The 27,837-nt window shown below is 40.4% G+C and overlaps 1 protein-coding gene across 1 annotated transcript in view; it reads left to right on the forward strand.

The window, feature by feature from the left end:
* Window positions 1–27,837, forward strand: part of SLC1A1 (solute carrier family 1 member 1) — a 68,051-nt gene that overhangs the window by 26,487 nt on the left and 13,727 nt on the right. The window contains exons 2-6 of the mRNA XM_036928430.2: window positions 6,867–7,007; window positions 21,662–21,754; window positions 23,412–23,526; window positions 24,715–24,757; window positions 26,163–26,261. Of these exons, the coding sequence (XP_036784325.1) occupies window positions 6,867–7,007; window positions 21,662–21,754; window positions 23,412–23,526; window positions 24,715–24,757; window positions 26,163–26,261 (491 nt within the window). The remainder of the gene's footprint in view (window positions 1–6,866; window positions 7,008–21,661; window positions 21,755–23,411; window positions 23,527–24,714; window positions 24,758–26,162; window positions 26,262–27,837) is intronic.

The raw sequence follows: 27,837 nt of genomic DNA on the forward strand, positions 1-27,837 counted from the left end.
TTGTTTTAATATAGAAATCTTTAATATAGCAAGATATTTCCTATATATTGTGGGACTCAACTTAAATCTTCACTAACTCCCTTATTCATCTTAAAATGGACATATTGGAAAGGGTAAGGAATAAATAACTGATGATGCTGTACTGTCTAGTCATATGGTGGTTGAGCTAATATAGATGGATCCCTACTACCTCAAACACATAGAAAAATAACATACTTCTCCAAATAATATATAGTCAAACCCAAATGAAAAAAAAAAAGGAAAATCATCATATGCTAGAAGTAAAAAGGGAACTCCAAGCCAGATGTGTAAACAAAGCTGATTCTGAGGTCTAGACCCAATTATAGGCCTTAATGATGGGAGACAGGGGTTTTAATATTCATATGGGGAAAAGAGATAGGATCCTGGCCCATTTATGGGTAAAGGAGCTAGAATCAGACCTTTGCATATAATGTGGAACCTCAAAATTTGGCCCTATCCTGGGAAACAAGACCAGAAAATTCTACCCAGTGACTTGGGAAAACCTCGAGAATGCTTGCCGTCTGCCAATGGCTAAGAGTAAAGGGGAAGGGGGCACCTGTGAAAAATTAGAGCCTACACTTTTACTTAACTCGGTGTGTGATCTTAATTTATACCACAATAGAATGCTGACCTCCTAAACTGAAAAACTAATGGGAAAAACTGTCCTGGTGGCCTTGAAACACCTAAATCCCTAGGAGAAATAAGTATCCTATAGGGACACTTTGCAGTTCACAGAAAGACAACCCCTCCCCAAAATTAAATCTATAGTAAAAAATTATGAACCACTCAGGGGAAATGATACAAGCAAGAGAATATGTATTCCAGAAACTAGAGATGATATAACAATCTGAAAATATGTACTAAGTATGTTTAAAATGATTAAAGAAAACAGGTGGCATAGAAACTAGAAAACAGAAAAATGATACTATGAAAAGGATACAGTAACTTCCAGAAATAAAGAGACAATGGAGTTAAATACTCAATGGAGGAATTAAATTTCCAATGAATACAACTGAAATAAGGATCAGTAAACTGGGAGACAGGTGTGAGAAAAATCAGTCAAAATACATCACAGAGACAAAAAGAAGGAATACAAAAAGGACCCCAAATCCTCATATATTTGGATACTTTTAAAAGCATATTTTTAAAGAATTTATAGTTCAAAGGAGAAATCACAGTAGAAATTATAAGACATTTAGAACTAAACAACTGAGAATAATGTGGGCACAAACATTTAGAAGGAAATGCATACTCTTAAATGCATATATTGAAAAACCAAGCTTATGTGCTAACCAATTCAAAAAGTTAGAAAAAAATAGGATTAAACCTAAGAAGAAGAGAAGGAAATAAATCATTAGAAAACAAAAAAATAGAAAATGTGGTATGGAGTACTGAAAAGCATTTCGAGTGGATCTACTTGTATTAATAGGAATAAATCTCAAAGACATCATGAAAAAATCTCAAAAAGAAACTAGGCAGGTTACAAAAGATATCATCTAAGTCAAATTACCAAACACACAACATTATACATTTTAATGGATAGAGAAAAATGCAGAAACCTGTTAGATCCTCATGAAAGTCAACTTTTTCCTGTCAGACTAAATTCTTAATTGTAGGTGATAGACAAAAAACAATAGGTGACTCAAAGTAAACAATCAAGGCTATTAACAAAACAGTGCAAACCACATTTCTTAATAGCAGACAGATCCATCTATGAAGGAAAATATTTATGACTGCAATAATAACAAAATTGTATTCTTTTTAAACTCCTCCCCTTGAAATCCTCTAGCACTTAATACAGAACTTGGCATATAATTGGATGTTAATAAATATTCATTTGGTTTTGCTTTTTCTTGAATTTAGATACCACAAAGAATGTGTTCAATGTACTTTCTTCCCTTGAACCTAAAAATGTATAATAACTCAAGCCTTTGCGTCATACTCTATGCTTGTCCCCTTTGCTTTTTAGGAAAAGTTGGTGACATTATGCAACATTGCCAAGAATTGAAATGTTTAGCCTTTGGGTGACAGTCAAGAAACATGTCCCTCCAATGTAGTAGTATCCAGTGTTTTAAGAAGTTAAAGATGAGTAACATGAGGAAATGCCTAAAATGTAATGTTAAAGGAGAAATCCTAAAAGCAAAACAAAAATGCTTACATGCGATAACATGGATGAATATTGAAAACACTACACTACATGAAAGAACCCAGACATAAATGCCATGATATCAATCAGAATTCTCCAAAGAAACAGAATCTCTTTATATTTATATATCTACATGAGATTTATTTTAAGGAACTGGCTCACACGACTGTGGGGGCCAGCAAATCTGAAATCCATAGGGCAGGCTGGCAGGCTGGAACCTTGATCAAGAGTTGATGCTGCAGTCCTGAGGCAGAATTCCTTCACCTGAAAACCTCAGTTTTTGCTTGCAAGGCTTTCAGTTGATTGGATGACGCCACCTAGATTATTAAGGGTAATTTCCTTTGTGTAAAGTCAACTAATTGTAGATATTGACCCCATCTACAAAATGCCTTCACAGTGATGCCTGGATTAGTGTTTTATTGAATAACTGATACTATAACCTAGCCAAGTTGACACGTAAGACTAATCATCACAGCTTCATTGTGTATGCTTCCATTTATAGGAAATGGATATATGAATATAGAGACAGAAAGCAGATTAATAATTTCTAGGGGCTGGGGGGAGAGAGGAATGGGGAGTGACTGCTAACAGATATGGAGCTTCTTTTTGGGGTCATGGAAATGTTCTGGAATTACATAGTGGTGATAATCACACAACATTGTGAATATACTAAATACCACTAAAATGTATACTCCAAAAATGGTAAATTTTATGTCACATGAATTTCATCTCAAAAAATTACCAAAAAAATCCCTATAGTTATATAGCCATTAAAAATTACACGAGAAAATATAAAAGAGATAATTCATTTGAAGTGCTTACCACAGTACTAAAAAACTGTTAACCACTATATTATGATTAATTGTAATGGTATATGGAAAAATGAAAACAATTTCACTTTGCATATATTTGAGTTGGTGAAAGTTTTGCACCTATTATTTCCAGTAGAGCTGTGGTAATGCTGTTTGTGCAGTAAATATATTTTTTAAGGGTTTGGAAGTAAAAACTTTACAGACTCAGAGGCATCTGTTTTTGAGCCAAAGTTCACGGAAACAGCTTGCAGGGGGGGAGCTACTCAACACTAAAGAAAAAGGTGGGAAAGGGGGATAGATATATTTCAGTTGAAGGACAAGATAGGAAAACCACCTCCTATTCAGTGTATGCACACAGTCATTTGTTGATGCTGACTATTCATTCTACACTTTTTCTTTTCTAGTTATCAGCATTCATCTTAGATCAGCTCCCAAAGGGCAAAAAGGCAAATTGTTAAGTTGCTTAATATAGTGCCTAGTGTGATGGCATGGCTAGATAACTGTCTCAGTGATAATTAAAAATATTTTTCCTTTGCCTATAATTTTTATTTAATGAAGCTAAAATCAATCTGTGTACCAGAAATCTATTCTGGGGCTTTGATTAAAAATCACATAAGATTTTAATCTCTTTGCTGCAAATACCCTAAAATAGGAACAATGTTGTTTTTATAAACCTGAACCAAATGCAATTCAACTATTATTCCTAAACCATTTTTACTAAGAAAAACATGCACATAAGAACAAAAACTGGATAGGACCTGGAAAATAGAGGTGGGGAGGGGGAGAGTGGCTATGTTGGCATAATTAATTACATGAGACTTTTCTTTTTTAAACTTGGGAAAATATCACGCCATTACCTCCAAGGTAGTGTTACTAGACAGGCAAATGCTTGAGACAGGCCCATGAAGAGATGACATTCTGTGCATCTTCTCTTTTGAGCTTCAATTTTTGTACATGAACTTGAAGAAGAAATGTCTAGCTGAGGTCTTAACTGTTTTCTTCCCTAGTTTCTCCCTTCCCTGTTTTACCAATATACTTAGATTTAACATAAAAACTGGATAAAGCATGGTAAACTCACTAGGAGCTAATGAGCTGCTTGAATTTAATAATGAGCTGTTCCCATTTTAAAGTTGAGGACACCAAAGCTTAGAGATGATCATAGCTTCTTGGGCATTCAAAGGGACCTTTGAAGGCATCTAATCCAACCCTTTGCCCCATGCCTCTAATCCCACCACTCGTCGATTGCAGATGTTAAAGTTCTGGCCCAAGGAAGCACAGTTTGTAAATGGCAGAACCAAAACTCTTGCCTGCTTTTCTAATACCGTGTTCTTCCCAGCCGGCTTCGGTACCTACTTGGGAACTCCTTGCTGTGTGGGGAAGGCAGCCCGAGAATGAGTCACTGGTACTTCCTGGGGCTACGGAGGCCAAGGTAACATTTTACCTCTAGGGTTCCTCGTGAGCCCTGCTGAGGGCCTCCACGGAACTGCACCATTCAGGGAGGTTCCCCAGTTCTGGGAGTGGCCCTACCAGGTGGGTCTGACCTGTGCGCCCCCAGGCAGGCACTCATTCCCAGCAGCCTTTGGCTTTAGAGACCTCTCCACACTCCTTAATCCAGTCTAAAGTTGGAACTCTGGAAAAGGGTAGGGGAAGGTTTTACCCTGTGAAGTCCTGACCTCATCTTAGAACCTAGAAAATCTTCCACTGGTTTTTTTCTTGTCTGCACCTCATTTTCCAAACTTGAGTGAGAACAGGATAAAACATGCCCATTTACTGAGTGTAACTCCTGGCTGAGGTCACTCAACAGCCACTTCTTGTATTTAAGGGTCTGAGGGTGACATTGCTGGCCCAGGGTTCATCTCCCAACTGCTTTTCCAGGTCTTGGTTGGTATTTATATTCTCCTTCTTTTCGGTGAAAAAAGAAATATTGGAGTACAATTCATGATACTCAACTTAGAGAACAAGCTTGATAGAAAGCTTTCATTACTAAATACAGTAACCTATTCATGGTGCCTGTCACCTCTGATTGCTTTCAAATGACTCCTTGTGGCGACTCTTTTATTTCTCCCATAAAAACTCATATCTGGCTAAAAGCTGAAAAATACCAAGTACATTTCCTTCTAATTGCCCTGCATTTGTATGGGTTGGAGATGATTAGAGGCACAGTTAATCGCTAGTAATAGAAACCCTAAGATCAGAGCACTTCTGCTGCTCAACAGAGGACTTTTGTGGCTGGTTTTTGAGCATAGACACATCTCCTTTATTTTTCCATACAGAGCTTTCTTTGACATATAAGCCAAGATTTTACTTGAGGCAACCTAAATAGTATGAGTGAGAATGTCTGTTAGTTTTTTAAAACAGTGAACATTAGAGAGTATCCTTATAGCAAAATACAGATATGTTCCATATAGACCAGCTGAACATAGGCAACTGATTAAGTAGGAAGTAAACACAACATGCTTTTTAAATTCACTTAAAATATTTTGAATCCTTAGTGTTCTTAACCATTTAAGTGTCTAACACTAGGGTTTGAAATAGGAACCAAATAGAGCTGATAATAGCATTTTTTTCTGATTTGAGCTACAATTTAAGAAATGTTTGTGTATAGATTTGTTCCAAAAATAATTAAAAGTGGCTAATCAGAAATACATAGAGTAATGTATGCACAAAAAAAAAAGATCAAGGCAAAGGTAGACTATGTAGGAAAATAAAATTAAGCCAAGGATAAGGTCACGACACACATGTAAATCTTATGAGGTTCATCTGTTTGGTGTGGGAAGTAGACATGAATAAAAATGAGAACTCTGGTATTGATTATAATTCAGATTTCTTTCCATTGTCCTAGAGTTCTGTAACCAAACAACTCTAAATTTTCACAAGCTAGTATTTGAGCTTGTGAGTGAGCATGTCCAGTGATACCCTCCTTGACTCTTCCTGCCCTTTGGCCATCTTACTTCCAAGGAGCATGTTTTCGTCAGAGGTTGAAGAAGGCAAATAGATGTGCAAGGCAGCCCAACCCACTTTATTTCTTGGTTTAAAAAAGGGAGTAAGGGCCAGGGGTTTTGGGATTGGGGCCAGGGATTGGGGCAGTTAGATATTATTGAAGCCATTTGGAAGAGGATAAATAAGAAATATTTTTAATTTGTTTTAGTTATCAGAGTTATCACAAATGAAGGAATTCATATAGATATCTTGCCTGTAGACATTTCTTGATAGTGAACATTTCCCTAATAAACTCACATAATTACAAGCCTCAAAGTCTGAGGTACTCAGGATCAGAAACTACATAAAAACCTTGATCAAACAAACCTGAACACATCATTATCTAGAAAAAAGAATGTGAAGCATTAGAGAACACAACTGCTCAACAATATGGTAAATATACCAAACTAATAGAATCTTATGTTATAATTATGAAAGTTACATAAACAGAGAAGAGTATTTAGAGAATTATAAAAAGAATTTATGATAAAAATAAGAAAAACATAAACTACTATGTAAACTATGAAATACATAAAATATCTAAGGTAGACAAGGAATTAGCGTTGTATATAAAAGCAAAATAACTGTATTGAGTTGACTAAGATGATGAATTTTTCTTTCTCACAGTATTTTCTGATGTTTTGTCATTATAATAAATATAATTGAAAGAGAAGAAAAGAAATGAGAATAAAACCTTTCCTGTAAAGAATATTTTTTGCAGATTTACTGAATAATGTATACTTTCTACTCATTAAAATCTGATTTGTTTTTTAAGTCTAAAATATTTACAGACTCATAGATCATCTAAATTATTTTCTTTGTCATTAAAATGTGCATTGGCTGGGTATTTTTCCATAGAAATACAGGAGAACTCAACAATGTTCCTCTTTCAATCTTTGTTTTCTTAGGGATTGTCATGGGACTCTTGGTTCGAGAATACAGCAAGCTCTCTAATCTAGAGAAATTCTACTTTGCATTTCCTGGAGAAATTCTAATGAGGATGCTGAAACTCATCATTTTGCCATTAATTGTATCCAGCATGATTACAGGTACCTTGAGAAAGCTGACGTTCTCTACAATTATTTAAAAAGCCATCACCTAAGTCATTCATTTCTAATTATGGAAAAAAATATAAATACATTTGATGCATCACACACACACACACACATACACACACACACGGAAAGTGTGTATTTTACTTGAGTGGAAATATTTCATTACCCACAGTGGCATTGCTCTGTGTGGAGTACTGTCTACCACAGTTCAAATCTTCATTTGTCCAGCTATCTAATATTTTATAAGGAAGCTGCCATTTTTCAAACATAATAAATAAAACTCTAGCCAGGGCACAGAATGGGGTGGTGGGGAGTCATATCTGGTCACTAAACTGTGTCCTTAGGCAAAATGTGTGGTTAGTTTGGGCCAGATTTCAGTAGTTCACGCATTTATTTCCCTGCTCTGTCTGCTCAGCAGCTGCCTACAGGGTCCCTCAGCCCCTCTTCTCACACACTTCTACTCCACAGAACTCAGAACCTGCCACATGCCTGCCCTAAGAATTTACCCAGGGGACCAGCAGCCACATGATATGAGAAAAATTTAATTATGGGTTGGCACTATATTTTAAAGGCCTAGTATTTTTAAGTCTGAACTTGTGACATAGTTGAATTTGGTAATGATTTTTCCTTCATTGGTCATGTGGCAGGGTCCCTTTAAAGAACAAACTCTTATGTACATAAAAATTTATTTGGTTTACAAAATGTCATTAGTCTGGGTCTGGTAAGCATCTCTGGTAAGGATTCCATAGTTTCTGGTACTTAATTCTGTCAATAAGTGAAACATGGCATGAGAATTAGGTTTTATATAATCATGCAGTTAGGATCCTTGACATGTCCTCTTCAATAACATGTTTCTCCACCCACTAAAGAGACTGGGACTAATCTATGTAGAGTACTGGACATTGGCTGGGGGAAGGGATGGTGGGGATTAGGCTCTGCTGCATTCAGGAACTACACTGCTTGAAGATTTATAGATTTGGGAATTAAATTCTTCAAGTGCCAAACTCCAGTGAGACTAGAATGCCTTGGGAGCCTTGTTCTTAAATGGTCTTGCTGTTTCTGGCTTATTACAAACCTAAAGAGAGCATTTAATTATTTTTATTTATTTATTCAGTTATGTTTTGTTATGCCTGGCATCTTTTAGGCCCTGCAGTCTGAGGGCCATATCAGCAGACCAATTGTTTGCACCATATAAGGTTTATTTGTTTAGCTTTAAAGTATTGTAAGCATTTAAAATTTGGAAGGTTTCAAGTAAGCATCCAGATTTTTACTTCCATTGAAAAAAAATAAGATCAGGAAACAGTGGACATATGTTCCCACATACCAACAATGGATTGGAGCTGAGAGACACTTTTAATTGGAGCAAATGTATTTGAGAATGCCACAATCCCCACCACTCCATATTACTAATACCTCATCCACTTCACTCATTTACATTACTTGCTGGCCCCTTTGGGCACTGCCATTACAACCCCTTAGGGTTTTCTCCATACCAGAGATTCTTAATCTTTTCTTAGGCTCCCTTGAGAACATGAAGAAAGCTTTGGACTCTTTCCCAAGAATAATGTTCACAGGTGCACATATTTACTGTAATTGCACAGGTTCACAAACCACTTGATGACTGAGGCTATTTAGATCTTGTGTCTACAGAGAAAGTTATGAAAGGTTGATCCAAAGTAGGCAGCAAATCAAAAACTCTTATAGCAAACCATATTTTAGAAGAAAATTTATTTAGATACACATAGGAACATACTAGTTGTATGATATTGGGTGTTTGAAAATACATACTACTCTTGGCAGTCAATAACTAGAGAGATTTCCGCAGTCTGGCTGTTTTGGGTGCTAACTCCACCTTGTAAATAATCTAGGGAAATGATTTCGAACCTTCAGCATTGCACTAACATAGCCAGCTGCTCTTTGAAGCTGTAGCACAGGTATGGTAGTTTCTACATGTTTTTCTTCACCAAACCACCAGCAGTTAAACAGGAATTAGAGAAAGAGCAGACCCAGTACCTGTTCTTTCACATGGATAAAATAATCAGATTCAAGGGACATGAACAAAGCAGAACAGGAATAATGATGCCATAGTCAGGCTTTACATTGTCAGGTTTAAAGGAAAAGTATTAATACTAGTGTCGGCAAGGGTGTGGCAAATGGGCTCATTTGTACATTTTTGGATACTGTCTAAGTTGGAAAAAACGTTCTAGGGGACAGTTTGGAACATGTTCTGATCTTTCCACTTAGTAATTCTACTTCTCAGAACTTACCATGAAGAAATAATCAGAGGTATGTTCAAATATTTAGGTACAAGGACATTTGTGGTAACACGTGTTTTAATGGTAATAAATTAAAAGCAATCTAAATGTATGTTATACCCATAAGTTAGGATTCTATACAACTATTAAAAATCTTGTTTGGGAAACATGTCTAAGGACATGTGGAAATGTTCCTAATATGTAATAAAGTAGGAGAATGAAACAAGTTACACAATCCAAATTTTATTAACATTTATATATGTTTTTAAAAGGAGCAAAACCAAATAGTTAATGATTAGACCTGGATAGTAAGAAAATGTGATTCATTGTGCTTTCCTTACATTTTCAAGACAAATACATGTTATTTTTGTTCATTTTGTTTGTTTGTTTTGAAGAAAGAAAGAAGAAAATGGGATGGATTGTGCTCTGTGCCTCCAACCTTGCCTCTGGTAGTCTCCCTGCTCCTCTCTTCCCCAGCTTCCTGTCCCTGCGGCTCAGGCCACCTTTACCCTGGGGTTCAGTCCTTCCCCAGGCCCTGCAGTGGTCCTCAGCCTCCCCACCCAGTGCAGAGCCAGCAGAGATAAAGTGGAAGATGGTCGTGAAAAATACACAGGAAGAGCGTTTTGCACATTTCAAAAGCCCTTATACATCCAGCAGATTAATAGCTTGTTTTCTACATTTATTACAGTAAGAGGATGCATGTTGGAAGCTGGGGAGACCTGAATGAGTGGCCTAAGGATACGTACATTAGAGGTAGAAAACTGAGACCCAAGACTAATAATCTGTGCTCCTGCATAAAGGAAACTCTCTTTCCAAATGAACCAGTACAAAAGCCTCTGCTGACATAAAAATACTTAGTTTACAACTACATATTTTTTTTAAACAGGAAGAATCCCTCTTCACATGATGATAAGGATAAGATGTCATTGGAGAAATTTGAATATAGACTGACTCTGAGATGGTATCAAGAAGTAATTTATAATTTTGTTAGTAGTGATAATGGCATTTAGTTATGTAAGAAAATGTTCTTACTTTTTAGTGCATATAGAATTTCATAAGGATGAAATAACAATGTCTGGGATTTGCTTTAAAACAGAAAAAAAGAGAGAGAAGGAAGGCACAGTAAACATAATCTCAAGGCATTTTCAGAGAGAGAGACAGAGTAGGTACTAACAGAATCCTGCCCATAATTTACATCCTCAGAGAGACACTTGTGCCATGCACAGAATGTCTATGCTTGGGCCCTGTTAACCTTTAGGTTTGTGAACTGTGTTTATATCACACCACCAGGAAAAGATCAAGGAAAATGGCTTATGAACATGCCCAAGAATTGTGGCCCTGCAAAACCCTGGTCCAGGTCTCCCCTGCCAGTGAGCTTAAATTCAGGCCAGTTTCTTTAATGGCCCAAATTATAATGACTTGAGTCGCCTCTGACAAGCATAGGAATGGAACAGTGCCTCAGCTCCTGCCTGCAGGGGTTCCCTGAGCATCTTTCCAGGAAGGGATCTTAGCTGTGCTCAGGAAGCAGTCCCCATCTCTTCCAGTCCAGCCTCTTTGCCACCACCGCCTGACCCAGAAGTGCTCCATCAAGGACAGCTGCCTATCCTAGTGTCTCCTGTGGCTGATGCCACCCTCTGATCCTGAGGAGCTCCCCCTTTTCCTGCAACCTAAGATAGGAATGAGAACTTAATTCTTCATAGCTCACCTGAGACTAGGCTATTACTTGGGACAAAGCTTTAAAAAGTTTGTGGGATAAAAGCAGGTGAAACTTATTTATATAATATAAGCTGGTGACATCTAGCTTCTCCCTGAAGGGGCTCTTTTGAGGTCCCTTAGGGCCCCTTAAGAGGGCAGCCCTTTGCTTGACTGCCATCCTGCCTCCGGGAGGTTGGAGCCAGCTTACATGTCCATGACAATGCTCCAAGCCTTGCTGCCCCTCAGACCTGCACCACCTGACACCGGTTCTAAGAAGGAAGAGTTTCACCGTCCCATGGGTCTCCCTGTCCTGGCCCTGGAGCAACCTTTTCCTGGGATGATCACCACTGTGGAAGATCTGCTCCAGAGGAAACCCCCTCATAGCCACCAGGGGGTGGTTTCGCCACAGGAGCCATCAGGGGACTCACACTAGAACAGGTATCATTGGTACCTGCTGGGTGGGGCCACACCACCCAACCCGCAGGCCGTGTGTCTCTTCAGCTTAGGCTCTGCCAAGCCCATGCTGGCTCCTGTGCACAGCTCCTCCTCCAGAGCAATATGCTCCTTCCTGCCCATCCTGGAGGCATCTCCCTCTGGATTTCCTACAAATGCAGGCTCCTCAAGAAGCAATACTGGTTTGCAGCTCAGTGCATTCCAAGTTTATACCAAACCAGGAAAACTCTTACTTTCCCTCTACCCCAAGCTTCTGAGTCCCTGGGTCCCAGTACTGATTCCAGCTCCCAGTCAAGTCACGTTACTAAACATAAGACTTTGTAGAAAACACTTTTGTTCTGCTTATCAAGGACTTTCTAGTTTCCACAGAATATTAGTTGGGTATTGGATTTATATTTGTGGGGAGCTTCTCCAAAGATAAATTTAAGATTCCACCCTTAAAAGATTTTTTAAAAATCCTTCAAACTTTTTTTAAATGGTTGTCACTCCAGCCTTTACATTAAAATTTAAAAATGTTTAGGGGTTCCTGCATAAAGGAACTCAACTCCAAGGGCAGAGTTGTAAACATTTCCCTAAGATGATCAACAAACATGTGTTGACTTAGAACACAGCTATTGAAGCCAGAGGACTTACTATATTAATGGGGTACATGGCAAATAAGAAATGGAGTTCCCACAATGAATGTGCCACTTGCCATGGTAATAAAATGAAAAGTGACAGGATATAAGTGTGCCCTGCTTTGGTCTCTCTCTGAGATAAAACCCAGAGAATCAACCAGGAATATGCTTTCCTTCCACCTAAACTGGGCTAGACTAGTTCACAGCTCTGTTCAGCTGTTAACCTGCCTTTCTTTCTTAAGAAAAAGGAGTGAGAAGCCCTGCAGGGATTCTGAGGTACCTCCTATGTGTTGAATGCATGAACCTGGGAGGCCATTCATTCTATCTTTGATGTCCCAAGCTCTGTGCTAGGCACACAGGATATAAAAATGAGTCCTACTCCAGCAGGGAAGAGAGAGTTACATTATAATGCTGTGTGATAAGGGCTTTGTGGGAATGGGGATAGTGGAGGGAATTTAGGGGTGAAGTAAAGAAAAGATCAGTAAAGAATCAGCTGAAAGGGGGCAGGCATTTCAGGCGGAAGAAGAGAGCAGGTGGCACAGCATCTTGTGAGAACGGTGAGCCTTTGCATGAATGCTGGAAACATCAAGGGAGGAATGGGCAAGGAAGGGTGAGCATGGGGTTTGTGTGCCTTCTGAGGGCTCTGTACTTGGGCCTGGAGGCATGGGGAAGCAAGTGGCTTCCACCTGTGCCATTCCCTACACAGGGACATCCTGAACAAGCTTCAGGTGGGGAGGACCTGTTAAAAAAAAAAATCAATGACACTTAAGGCAGACTTTTTTCAGGACCATCATAATAGGTATAGGGACCCACTGCAATGGGATTTTGCAGTGGGGAAGAGAGATTGGGCTCAACTTCAGAGGAATACAGCATCAGCAAGTGGGAGTTGATAGCCCCACACAAGAGGAGAGGGTAGGGGGATCAGTGGATGGATAATTACTGAGAGGAAATATCAGGGTGAGTGGGATTCTAGCTAACCTGACCTAAAAGGATTCTTGCTGAAGACAAGCCAGGGTGATGAGACATCACCTGGGGGATGGTGAAAGATGAGGAACCCAATTGTATATCAAGAGTGATCAGATATTGAGGGTGCTGATTAAATTGACTTAGCAGAGTTCTTGCTAAAACTAGATTTTATAAGGAAGTGGACAGATGGGCTTAGGAGAAGGTTCAGGAATCTGAGTATAGTCAAGCAAAGAATCTTTGTCAGTATCGATCATAGAGGGGGCAGGAGAGTCTGGTGGGTAAGCATGCAGACTGAGGAGCCCAACTGCTCAGGTCTGCGTTCTGGCTCTGTTATTTACTAGCTGTGAAACCTTGAACAGGTTACTTAACTTGTTCTCACCTATAATAGTACCATGTCACAGAGCATTTAAAGTGCTGTATACTTTTTTGATTTACTCTGTCTGTCTGATACTGTTAGATATTTCTAGAAAGTCCCTGCATTGGCAACAGAAGCCTCAGGGCCATTGAGCCATACATATGAGAGTGCACATGGGGCGTTCATTCTGGAAGTAAACACAGTGTAAAAAGATTTGCCATGCTACTAGTTTATAAAGTGCACCAGCATGTAAATAGCTTCTGCCCAGGAGCCTGAGCTACCAGTTTTACAGGATAGGGAGAAGCAAAGAGAGAGCATGATAATAATTCAGTCATGACAGAAAACCAGAAAAGTTGCATTGCACTGTTAGGTCTCCTGATGTCAAAGCATTCAGATGGACTTTGAAGAGAATGCTGAGTTTCTTAGTTCTTCTGAGGTGTGTTTAATGCCTTGTTGAACAATAAGCCTCCTACAAAAGTTCATGGGTCTTCTGAAAAATTGGTTCCAACTACAAAGACCACCACACTCCTTGGAATAAAAAAAAAAAATTTCTGTAACAGCCACCTGGACTGCTGAAGAGCCAGGCGGCCAGCCTGCTGCTTAGTGACGCGTTTTGAACATCAGATGCTGATAGAAGCTGCAAAGTGACCTTTAGTTGGTTCTGCCTAAGGACCAGTTTATTTTGTTAATTTCACTGAATAGTCTGAGGTGGTGATATAACCTATTTTAAGGGAGTTCTTTGTATTAATGTCTCTAAAAAAAATAGATATCGCAGGTGAACTGCACACAAAAACATATTTTGCATGCTCCCCTCTGCCTTTTCTCTTCCATTTTAACATCCCAGGGATGTTAATCCAGGCTACAGAGATTTCCCTGTGCCCTGGATTAACAAAGCGCCATCATAGGCAGCCCTGCTTTCCTGGGGGAATGCACTTGTTTATTCAGTGTTCACAGCAATCCAGTGAAGAGGTAAAGGAGGTGGGACTTCATCTCCAATTTTAGAAACAGGAGGTTGAAGAGAGATTAAACCACTTTTCCAAGATCACACACATCAGAAGGGCAGCACCTGAGACTGACACAGTTTCAAGTTCCATTCTAGAACATTTTCAGAGACTGGAGTGTGTGAGAGGGTCTAGGGCAGGCAACTATACCTTAATAACTAGGTTATTCGTTCAGTCCACAGATGTTTGTCAAGCTGTTATGTGCTGGGCATGGGGTATACATTGGTGAACAAGTAGATATCTAGGTCCCCTGCCCTCATGGAACAGACAGTCTTGTGAAAAAGACAGACACTAAATAATGAGTTCATGGATAAAAGCTGTGAAATATTATATGAACAGAATGCCAGGAGAGGAAAACAAGGGAGCCTGGATTAGCCTGGTGACTCTGGGAAGGACTCTGAGGAAAAGCCTTACAGATAAGTAAATGAAGAGTAGGGAGAAGTAGTCAGGCAGAAGGAAGAGCCTGTACGAAGACCTTGGAGTGGGAGGGAGCTTGCTCTGCTCCAGAGGAGGGCTGGAGGAGGGCGACTAACCAGGGAGGCGGCACAGGCTGGGGCTGGGAGGCAGGCAGGCACTCTTCCTGCAGGTCTCATTAGCTGGGGTAAGGATGGTCTGTTTTTTCATTAGTACCATTGGAGGGTTATGCCAGAGTGTGAAATGGCCTGATTCATGTGTTTAAAAGATCTCTTTAGTGGGCATTTGGTGAAGGAATGAAGAAGGTTTATGGAAGGAGAGAAGGAATGAGTTAAAACTTGTTAAGTGCCTTTCCATTTGCTCAGTGACACACATCCTGTTGATTATTTCATTCAATAGTTATGGAGGCTCTTTAGAGAGTACATATTAAGTGCTAGGCACTGTGCTAAGCATTTTACAGATACTATTTGCAAACCTCACAACAGCTGTGCAAGGTGATGTTTATTTTACTCCTCACAGTTACCCTTGAGGAAGTAGAGACATTTAAAACCTGCATTGTATAGATGGGGAAATTGAGTCTGGGAGAAGAAGGCTGGGATTTGAGCCCATGCTTATTTCTCTCCATGGCAGTGGCATCTCTTCTGGTGACAGAGAGACAGGTGGCATCTGGATAAGAGGGTTTTAACTCCTGTGCAACAATGAGTTGCTTGGACATTGTGTCCACTTACCATTGTAAAGTACCATCAAACACCAGACCGAAAAGGCTGCCAATAGCAGTTTATTTCACCACCTTAGTGGCAAGGTGGAGAGAGGCTGTCAGAAAAACTTTGTTCTCCAGTGGGTGGTAGCTTAATCAGAGGAGTCTTTTGCCTTTGGGTGTTTATTTTTAAAACACGCCATTGTTTAGCCCATGGCAACTGCTTCTTTTACAGTGTTTTTATAAAAAGTTTTAATAGATTACTACTGCTTTGGCCAATAGCCAGCATCCCAGCTCATCAGAGCCTCCTACCAAGGTAAAAAAGCAAGTGTGGTTTCTTAAAATAAAAAGCTAACAGGTTCCCTAACTTCCAAGGACAGCCTTGGATTGGTATATTTCTAGGCCACAGCCTCAAAATGGTCCCTGCTTTTAAAGGACAACCCTGGGCTCTCTGGTACCTGGGCTTGTTAAAGAAAAAAAATTTTGATGACATTTGTTAAAGGCGATAAAGCAGACTTTATTCAGGACCATCGAGATAGGTGTAAGCATTTTGCAGTGGGAAAGAGAGAGTGAGCTGAACTCTAAATAGAGAACCAGCAAATGGGAATTTATAGCCAAGGAGCAGGGTGGGGGTCAGCGCATGGAAAATTATTAAAAGCAGACATCAGAGATAAGGGGGTTTCTGGCTATGCTGGCCTCACAGGATTCTTGGTAGACAGGCTGGGGTAGTCAGACACCAGCTGGGTGATGGCAGAGGAGGAAGAACCTGACCAGGTATCAGGCAGGGGGTTCTGGTTAGGCTGACTTAGCAGGGTTCTTGCTAAAAGTAGATTTTGCAAGGAAGTGCACTGGTGGGCCTAGGAGAAGGTTCAGAAGCCTGACTGAAGTATGGTCAAGCAAAGAATCTTTGTCAGAATCCTGCTCTTTTTCTGCCCAGTTCAGGTCCTACTCCTCCAGGTGGCCCCTGGTCACCTCAGCCTGCTGACACCTCTGGCTCATCAGAAAGCCCATAATTCCTTCCTCTGAACCAGTGCTTTGCAAAGTTTTTAAAACTGGGTGGAAAGAAATCCAGTTTTTAAAATTTCCAGTCTGCCACAGATCAATCTTTTTAACTATATTAAAAATGAATAACTAGAAAAAGATTAAAAAACAAAGACATACAAAATGCTATCCCTATTGTTATAACATTCACCAGACATTAAATTACTTTTCCAGTTGCTGTGTTTTCAAACATTGTAGATTTCTATGAAGATCTCATCACACCTGCTTTGTAAGGGTTAGTGCACAGTCCCCTGTCATTTGCCAACTCCCAGAGGGCAGGTGTCGGCTCCCAGAAGAAATGAGTTCTGGGAGTCGACTGTAAAGAGCAATGACCCTCTAGACTTTACCAGGCATGAGGCATGGCTTGAAAGCAAGTAATCCAGGTGGCAACTGAAAGTAAAACCCCGGGATAAAGCACGGTGATATGTCAGCTGTCACCTGTTTGGGATTAAGGTCGGTGTGCCATCTGACCTTACCCCAGTAACAGGCACTGTATTCTTACCACTATGTCATAATGGCTCTATCGTGCTACAAAATTCTAGAACATCACTGGTCAGTAGAACTTCCTGGAAATGTTCTCACTTGTGTTGCCCCTTGCAGTAGCCACAAGCTCTGTGTGGCTTGTGAGCACTGGACATGTGTCCAGTGTGACTGAGGAACTGATGGGAGGTGCCATCTTCGGAGTCCAGCATCTGGGTTAAGGAACTGTTCCCACAACAGTATCCATTGAGCTAGACCCCATGTTCCCAGCAGGAGCAATGTCGCCCCCAAGCAGCAACAGCTGGTTCTTTGGGCTGAGGGGGAGAAACTTACTCTTTTTATGTAAAAAGTACATGCATACATTTAGTACATAAACAGATATACAGTTTGTCTATGGTATTAAAATTTCATGGGGGTGTCCATTAGGAAAAAAAAAGTCTAAAAGGCGGGGTTGGGATACACCATAATAAAAAGAAACCAAGGTACACAAACACTGAAGATGCTAAATATGCTCTCACGTGGAGATCTATTGTCAGTGAGAAGCGTTCTTCCCGGCCACCCTAGGGCTGAACCAATGGCCCTGTGCAGATGGTTTCTAAGGAGACGCCTGCTGAGTTCCTAACCTTCGGCACCAGTGGATCTTTGAAATGGGCTCACGTCGTAAGGAGAGGACTACCTGTGAAAGTGCAGCTCTTTAAACTGAAGTACAGTTGACATAATATATTAATTCCAGGTGAACAACATAGTGATTGGAAATTTATATACATTACAAAATGCCCACCACAGTTAAGTGTAGTTACCATCTGTCACCATACAAAGTTACTACAATATTATTGAGTATATTCCCCATGCTGTACCGTTCATTCCTGTGACTTCTTTATTTTATAATTGGAAGTTTGTACCTCTTTAAAAACCAGTGCTCTTTGTGTCACATAGAAAACATCAAGTAAAAAATTCAGAAAGCACCTGCCTCATTTAATGCACTGGGGACCCAGAGAAGAATAAGCCTCAGCCTTAAGGTCAATGCGGTGATAGAAGTGCATACCAGAAGGTGAGGGTATGTTTACCACCATCCTCTCCCCTGCCCTGAGCTGGCCAGGTAGAGGCTGTATTGAATTTTGTAATGGGGTTAACCTTGAGTTTGTTCATTCAGCATTGTTGAGCACCCGCTAACTGCTGGACACTGGTAAGGTGTAGAGATTGTGCTACTCAGTATGATAGCCATTAGCCATTGACATTAATTAAAATTAGGCAAAATTAAAATTCACTTCTCAGTCACATTGGCCACTTTTCAGGTGCTCACTAGCCACATGGAGCTTGTGACTACTGCCATGGGCAGCACAGAGAGAGAATATTTCCACCATCACAGGAAGTTATATTAAGCGGCGCTGGTCTAGAATTTTGTAGCACATGGACACAGCCAGTATGACAGAGTGGTTAAGAATAATGGCCTGTGAGGTCAAACCTGACTTAGTATCCCAGCTCTGCCACTCACCAGCTAAGGGCCGTGGCATGTTTCTGAGTCACAGTTTTCTCCTCTGTAAAATGGGGATGGGAATGCCTACCTGGTGGGCTTACAGTGAGAATCAGAGGAGATACTGCACTTCACATGCAACCTTTGCTCAAATACACAGTGTCTATTGTCATCATTGTCAACAGTTTTATTATAATTATCATCGTCATCGTTCTTATTGGCAGGTCGGTGGCCATCCAGACAGGCATTTTATATTCATGTTAAGTTCAATAATGCTCCTATTATGGAATCTCAAAGATTAGGCTGTTTTCCTGCTTATGTTCCTTCCCTATACAGTGGTCACCACCCCATCCTCAACATCGCATTGTAAATTGTCCAACAGCCTGGATCTGGGGGCCAGCTCTGCCCGCAGGCTGGAGAGGTAAAGGGGTAAGTCTAGAGATACACAGAAGTATGATTGTTGATTGGAATGCAGTCCTGATGTATCCAGGAGAATTCCAGGACTGAGGTAGATTTGAGGAATTGGGAAAAAGAGCTCTTCTGGAAAGTAACTACAAGAGAGTTGCTGCACTCCAGCAGAGAGGAGCTAGCTGACAGCCTTAGGAGATGTATTTATTTAAGATATTTTCACCAAGAATCTCATTATTATAAAGGCTTTTATTGCCAGCTGGGCCCTGGGATAGAAGCAGAGGCACCAGCCCATGGCAAATCATTAAGACAAATTAAGACATATTAACATACGCTGGAAACAATTACCCACACAGATTTAATTTGTTTCACTGTTGGAAGAAAATACTGAGAGGGCATGAAATGCATACCAAAGAATAATTCTGTAGCTTCCCTGTGAGCCTATCACTTGTCAACACCTTAGGGACTTGGAGATACTTAAATTGGACATCTACCAAAGGACAATGTATCTGAAAATACAACCTCTATTAGGTGAGAGTCACATGTGTTCATACAGGTTACTTGGAATTCTGTTCAATTGGTGATTTTCTTGATTTTTTTTAACCTACCATTGCTGATAACAAATGTTTTATTTATCAAAATAATGCACAGAGCTCTAAAAATGGAATGGGCACATTTTATAGTTATATATTTAGCAACCTTCCTTATTTGCATTATTGTTTGCTCTTTTTTTAAGAGACCAAACTAAATATGAGATAGTTCATTCATTTCTGAATTGTGGCCTTCAGTATCTCTTGGGTTTTTTGTTGTTATTGTTTCTGGCAGAATTGTTATTTTTTAACTGTCTTGCCATAGGGAAAAGAAAGTTTTCTCTGCACACCAAACCATGTTTTTCCCAGAGAGAGAGAGAGAGAGAGAGAGAGAGAGAAAGAGAGAGAGAGAGAGAGAATAGAACTATCATTAAGGTTATTCTAGGATGTGATTGTTGCAATATGCCCATCATATGATCACTGTATAATCTTGTCCCGGAGGTTGGTGAATAGGCCCTTAACAATACCCCAGGCGGCCATGAGATGGCCAGAGCCCCTTCTCTCAAAACATTAACTCCCAAAGGGGCAAGCAGCAGCTGCAGGAGTGGTGTGGAGAGATGACTCACTCTGTCAGCATAACAATGATTAACTTCCCTAGCAATTTTTTTTCCTGTACATCAGGTATGTACAGTTATATGTGAGGAGCAGAATCCTTGTCACTCTTAGAAAAATGGATAGGCCTTTTATAGTGTGAGGGGCGAATATAAAAGCTCTTGAGCATGCTGATCGCTGACAGGCACTACCTTTTCCTTGGGGTTGCCTCTCACGGCCTCTTCATTTCTCCCACTACCCTGTACTTCAGACTAAATGGTCATGGGACAACTCACACATGTTTAAGACTTAAAAAGTCATTTTCTGTGATGATCATTTGACTCAAAATGTGATTCTCCTTTTGGAAATCAGGCAGGGGAGAGTCTGAAACCTCCAAATGACAGCTCACTGAAAGTTGATTTAGTTGCTTCTTAATTTGCCCTGACTCCCACGTGCCAGTAGTCCAGTTAGAGAGCAGCACCATTTGACTCCATTTATAGAAGCATCTTTGATGGAAGACAGAGGTTTCTAGCAAAAGGAGATGCATGTCTTCTACCTCTACAGCTAATCTTGGCATTCTAGACAGCTTTTTCAAGTCCAGGCAACATTCAGTCATTTTCTTGGCCACTGAAGACCATTTGAAACTAGATCTGACAAGGTTGCAGTGCAAGTCTCTTAAATCAGAAATTTTTAAAATGGAAATTTTAAGGTGTCTCACAATGAAAGCCATACACTATAAGGTTGTTAACATACAAGCAATTCAAAGGTCATGAAAACAAGAAGAAAATATGCCAGCCAGGATGGATAATGAAATTACCATGATTTATTATTGAATTTGGCTCTGAGACTATCTGAAGATCCAACAGTAAGTGGATGATCAAATACATTATATTACAGTCATAGGACAGAAGATTATGTAGCCCTTAAAATTATCTGCATGGTGAATTTGCAAGAATAAGAAAAAAGTCTTTATAATGTAGTATTAAGAAAAAAAGGATTAAAACTAAAATTATCTCAGCTAGATTTACAAAAAATTCAAGATAAAATTTTGGAAGAATATCCCCCGAATATTAACTATGGCTGATGAGATGAAGTGAACTCTGTTTTTATCCTTACCTTTTTCTCTTTTCTTTGCAGATTATTATAATGAACATATATTTTATAATCACACATAAAACTATATTTCTACTTGACTTGGAGCTTTAAAATAGACAAGGTAGAAAAGGAAACCATCACAAGTTATATTTTCATTTTGTGAGGAAAGAGCTATCTCAGTTCTTCAAGATTATACTTTTCCTTGATACTGAATTCCAAAAGGGGTTTATTATAAAGGCTGTTGAATGATGTAATGTACAAATCTGGATAAAGTTCTGAGAGCAGCTGAGAAGGGGAAGTCAGGCCCGTGACTCGTGACCACTCCCGAGAGGAGCCAAAGGCCCCCGGGGGAAGCAAGAGGCATCACTGGTCTCCCATCTCAAAGTTCTGTGTTTGGAGTTTTGAAGTGCTGCTTTGCCTGCTGCATCTTACCCAGGAAATGTGTGAGGCAGGCCTGGTGGATGCAGAGCATGGCTCTCAGCTCTTCGTTACCAACTTGAATATTAAGTGAACCACCAGTCTCGGGAACGGATCTTTTAAAAAATTAATATAATCTGACTTCTCCCCCACTTTCAGGTGTTGCTTCACTGGATTCCAACGTATCTGGAAAAATTGGTGTGCGTGCCGTCATATATTATTTCTGTACCACTTTCATTGCTGTAATTCTAGGTAAAATTTATTTCTGAGTCCTAATTTCTTTGTACAGTTGTGACCTTTTGTTTAAAAGTAGGTGACCTTTTTTAAATGCATTGTTCTTTGTTTTTTAATTCAGAAAGTTGTATTGTCAAACTCCCATAAAACTTTTGGACTTGAAGTCTGCACAGCCTCTTTTATATGAAGAAAATACAATACTGACTGAATTTCAGCCATAGTACCACTTATTGATGTCTCTCATAAGAAACAGAAATGGGGTGACAGACCTGAAAGGTCTGTGCCTCCTCAGGATCATTGGGTAAAAGGAAGTGAAGCCAAGAGCTTATATAATCTTTAAACTGGAAAATTAGTGTATAATAGTGGAGTTGAGTATAATTATAAACTATTTCCAGAAAGACAGTGTTTCAGGGCTTTTCAAATGTCACATAGTATGGAGAGCTAAGAGCTAGGAGAGTCTTACCAAGTATAAATTACACTTAAAAAAGAGAGAAAGTTCTAATAGGGGAATATAACTGTTCTTGTGCCCTTTTTTTGTGAAGAAAGTGTGGTCCATCCTCTGTGACCTAGTTGACATTTTAAGAAGGATGCCCAGTGTGGGTAGAGGGGACGAGAATGCCCTCAGACGTTGCAGCCAGCCTGGAGCCCTGCGGGTCCGCTCTAATGAACTGATAACAGGTAGTGAGCATGTAGTGAGGTTTTAGTGGTATTAGGCCAGGGGACCTAGGAGGTTCTGAACCTTGCCTGAAACCACAGCAGCATCTCCTGAGGTTCCTAAGGGAGGCCAACACAAAGAAACAAGCTGGGCATACATCTTCTGCAAGCTCCGAGAGGACCCTCTCTTCTGTGCCTGGGGATTTCTCCAACTAGCAAACTACCCATTCAGCACCTGAAGTCCCACCCCCTTGACCTGGCTGTTCCTCTTGGGAGGAATGAGAAAGGACACAAGGACTTTCTCTTCTTCATTCCCCTCTAGTTAAACCACTTTGGTCTTTTCTACACCCTCCCACCTCTGCTTGGGCACCTCCAGAGACAGGACCCTATTACCTCCATAGGCCAAAATGGTGCTTTCAGATGCTCTCCATTTAGGCAGTTCTTACAGAGAGAACTCTCTCTCTCTCTCTCTGTAATTCCTTCTATTTGTCCTCATTCCACCCACTGAAAGTCACAGGGAACACTTTTCCTAACCTTAACCCTTTTGGGGGTTACACAACAACTTTCCACATATTGGAAAGAACATAAAGTTTGTTGTGTATGACCCTTAGAAAAAGAAGTGGCATCTGTGAGTAAAAGTTAGAGAAAGATAACTGTGTAAGGGTCCTGAGTTGGAAAATTAATCACCCTTCCTCCAACCCCTGCCTAGGCTGATCTCATAAACTAAAGAAAAGAGAAAAGGGATATTCTCATCACAGGTATTTACAGAAGCAATTCTGGAATGCAGCCCCGTTCATTTAAAAAAAAAAAAAAAACATGGGAAGAGTTCCCTCTGCCTCATTTAAATGGAAAGATATTTAAGGCCACTGCTGAGGTCCCAGCTGAGGCTCAGCATTTTGGCTGGACCTCAGGGTCCCCATGGCCAAGTCCACCATGCCTTTTGGTTCTAAGAAAGAAGGACTAGGAGGGCCAGGTGCTCTGGAACATTCTTAATCTCTGTGGATGCCATCCTTGGCCACAGGTATCGTGCTGGTGGTGAGCATCAAGCCTGGTGTCACCCAGAAAGTGGATGAAATTAACAGGACAGGCAGCAGCCCTGAAGTCAGTACAGTGGATGCCATGTTAGACCTGCTCAGGTGAGTGTCTGGCCAGCAGGGGGTTTCATAGGCCTACAGTCTGTGTGGTCTCACAGGGCCCCGTGCTTGGTTTCATGTTCTGCTATTGCCATTTGACATTTTAAATAATTTTTAAATTGTGTATTTCCATTTGCCTTGGGCCCTTCAAATTACATAACCAGTCCTGCTTGCCAGGTCATGGTCCCAAGAGAAACTGGAAGGAGCAGACACCCCTGTCAGGATTTGAGATGGACAGAGAGGCAGAAAGCACACTGTTCCATTAAGATGCTGGGCTGGGCTGGGTGGTCAGTTCTGAAGAACACCTCAAGAAATATACTTTTTAATTGTACAGGAGAAACCCTCTATCTGAAGCAATCAGGGCTGGAAACTGGTATTAATAAAAACATGGGAACTAAAGCAGAAAATAAATAGTACAAATGTACAGTATATATTTTGTTTACACTTAACGGTTACAAGCATTTCCTGGCCAGTGTTTTTAGTGTGTCAGTTGATTATAATTTCACATCATTTCTGTTGCATATGATGTGCTTGTAAATGCATCATCTACAGCTTCAGTTTCATTGAAGTGGAGAAGCAAAAGCCTTAGAAGTGCAAAGAAAGCTGTGTGTCAAATCCTTCCAGTTTTTCTTTTTATTTCAGTTGTCTCCCCATACCTAATTTAACCACAACCATTTTAGTCACTGCCTTGGTTGAGTTTTCAGGCATTCAGCTTGGCTTTATAGAAACCACTCCTTTATTTTCATGTTCATATTTCATTGGTTTATATAATTTTTAATTCAGTAATTACAGTGATATTTGCAACTGCCATAAGGAATTTGTGAACAAACACAGTGGACTCTTGTAAGCATACATTCTTATCAGTGAAAACAGAAATGTGCAGAATATTAAAGGAGTCTCTTACCTGTGATTATCCACCTGCCAGCGCAATGTTTCCCTAAGGAAAGCAAATCCTACAGTTACTCAGTGGTCAGCTAAGTGATGGTTGATTAGGAGAGCTTTCCATATTTGATTGAAGCTCAGCAGGGAAAAATAAATCTTAATGCCAGGAAGTCCTATGCAACAGCACAAGAGAAACCAGGATACTAATTCTGTAGTATACTCACTTCCACCAATGTATTGGGAGTATGATCAAAAAATTTAAAAAGTACTTTTGCCTTATCATAATACTGCTTTTCATGTCTCCAACAGGAATATGTTCCCTGAGAACCTTGTCCAAGCCTGTTTTCAGCAGGTAAGAACTTTTGCCCTGAAGTTGCTCCTCTCTTCCCATTACCAATTAAGGCTTTTTTTGGTCCCTCTTGTGACCCAAGAAACAGAATTAGGCCATCAAAAAGGGCAGGAGACTGCCTTGGAGGGAGTTCAGGTGATGCCCCTGTTTAATTTCCCTGGTCTTTCTGGCCTCAGTGAAGCTCCTGCTGAAGCTCACACTGCTCCCTTCTCCCTTTTCCATTACACCCTGTTACCCAAAAGGGCTCAAATGGAGCAAGCCAGGCACCTGTAAAACATGAGTGTTTTCAAATGTGGCCTCTAGGGCCTATTTTTGGAGAGCCATGTTAGATTTGTGAAGGAGCTTGAATTGTGTGCAGATGCAACGTGGTGAAGAAAGCTGCCCTCAATCTCCTCTTCCCGTTCCCCCTCCTCTTAGGAAATCACTCTCTCACCCAGCTGGGTCGTTAGTGTTCCCGGTATTTGTTTTTTTCCTTAATCATTAACACACCCATTGCTGGCACTCTACAGGACCATGAAACAAAGCCGTAATTTTTTTCTCTAGGGAAGTTTAAGAATGTCTTCACTCCATTTCCTTCAAGCTTTTTCTCTGGTTTATCTATTCATTTTAAGACAGCTGAGTCTATCACAAACTGAGAATTCATTTACATAAATTACATGAACAGAGACCTCTGTGTATACCAACAAAAATGGCAATTAAATTACTCCCTGCCAACCTCCGAGAGGCATAGAACCATCTCTGTTTCAGGGGTGCCTTTGCAGCTCAGCCACAGTGGTCATTTGCCAGGTTCTTGGTGTTGGCGGAGGCTTGCACGAGCGACACTTATGCCCGGTATCGTGGAATACTAGCTCTTTCTTAAACCTCCCTGCCAAAGCTCCGCAGAACCCAACAGAGCTGAAGTAAGGGAATTCAACAGAAATCTCACTCGTGGGATAGCCCTAAAGGGACTGTTGATTTGGGAACCATATAGTTCTTATGTTTATTAAAGTCATGGTAACTACACTCATCTAAGTGGTGAGGTATTTCTTCCAGATTAAAAATAATAAATGAATAAATAGAAACAAAAATGATTGCCAGGGTCCTTGCAGAGTCGTCCGTTGAAGCACCTACCAATAAAACCTGTGCTTTCTTTCCCATTATTGCTCTGTTAATTTGTCCCTTACTATGAAAGTGAGAGGACACTTTGACATCATTGATGGCGGCTGAGAGAGTCAGGGGTTGGGGTTTCTCAATCCTGGATTTGCTTCCAAAGGCTCATAGGAGTTACTGTCAAAACCGGGAGCCAACAGAGGCGACAAAGGTAGAGCCCTTCAGGAGCACTCATATGGCCAAAGTAACATACTTCTGTGGTTTAGCCTCAGACACTTAAATGCTGTTTCTTTATCCTTTTATTCCCTCCAACGTGCAGTATAAAACAACGCGTGAAGAAGTGAAGCCTTCCAGTGAGCCAGGGGCGAGCGTGCTGGGAGAGTCTGTCACAGCCCCCACGACGACTGCCATCCCCACGGTACTGCCTTCCTCCTTGCTGCTCACACCCCTTTCCCAGCAGGCAGGGCTGAGTGGTGAGCAAGCAGGAGATGGAAATACACTGATCCTCATTATTCGCATTATTCACATTCTGCATTTGTGAATTCACCTGCTTGCTAAAACATATTTGCAGCCTTCAGATCCCCACATTAACACAGAGGGCACTTTTACAACAGTCACCGACATGCAAAGAGCACTGAATACTGTTTTACAATGTGCACTTTCCCAGCCCAGGTTAAACAAGACCAAGCTCTGCCTTCTCATTTCACCTTTCAGACTGTCAACAAGTATCCTTTCTGTGGTGTGTTTATGCTGCATTTTTCACATATTTGTGCTTTTTCATGGTGATTTCACTATTTAACATGTCCACCAACCATAGTGCTACAGTGCTGCCTAAGATTTCTAAGTGCAAGAAAGCTGTGACATGCCCTACAGAGAATAAATACATGTGTGTTAGACAAGCTTCATTCAGGCATGACTAACTGTGGGTTGGCTCTGAGCTCAATGTTAATAACTCAACAGTATGTATTAAATAAAGGTTTCTTTGAACAGAAACATACATAAAGCAAGGACATATATTGACTATTTAATGAAAATATTGTGACTGTTGGTTCCCAGGAACCTTATCCTGTATTTCCCCTGGGAACAAGTCAATATTTGCTAATTCAATGTTGGTGACCACTTTGTAGAACATAACTACCAAGAATAATGAGAAAATAATGAGAATAATGAGAACCACACAGAGAAAAAAAATGAGGCCTATTGCCTCTGAATCTCTTCCTGCTTTAGAGTTGAGTTGGACACCTCTGGGAACTGCTGTAGATTTGCCAGGCTACATAAAAACGAATGCAGGCTCAGAGTTCCTTCTCAGAAACTATCTGCTCAGATGTGACTCAGAGCCCAGAGTTTTTCACATTGGATGGACCATGCAATGTATGTACTGTACATCAAGCCACATCTTTTTTTATTATCACTAAGGTATCATTGATATACAATCTTACAAAGATTTCACATGAGCAACACTGTGGTTACTACATTCACCCATATTATCAAGACTCCGACAAACACCATTGCGGTCACTGTCCATCAGCATAGTAAAATCGTTATGCAACATCTTTAAGTGGGATTGGCAGTAATGTTCTAGAATCAAGCACATTGGTATTTCTGCAACAGACTCATGAATATTCTGCCAAGTAAGAGAACTACAGTGTAGAAAGCCTCATCACAGTTCATGACTGGTTTTGCCACTACACACTTATACCAGTAAAACCAGTGGCTTTGGGAGCTTTGGGGGTTTCAGCATTGGAGCTTAGACTGTTTAATCTGAGAGAGTGGACCCAAAGGAATCCATCTATAGTCCTGTAGTAGATTTCTCCTGGATGTTCTCTGCTTTCCCACAGGAAGGAAAGAGTTAAGAAAAAATAAGTAGTCAGTAGAATTAAATAAACGATTGGTTCCCTGCTTCCTACTGCAGAAAGCCTTAACTCCTTTGACTGGCTTAGTGCCCCCATGACCTGGCTCCCCCTAGTTTCCCAGCTTCCTTCCCAGGGGACCTC

Source organism: Manis pentadactyla, chromosome 3, assembly GCF_030020395.1.
Source record: "Manis pentadactyla isolate mManPen7 chromosome 3, mManPen7.hap1, whole genome shotgun sequence".
NCBI lineage: Eukaryota > Metazoa > Chordata > Mammalia > Pholidota > Manidae > Manis > Manis pentadactyla.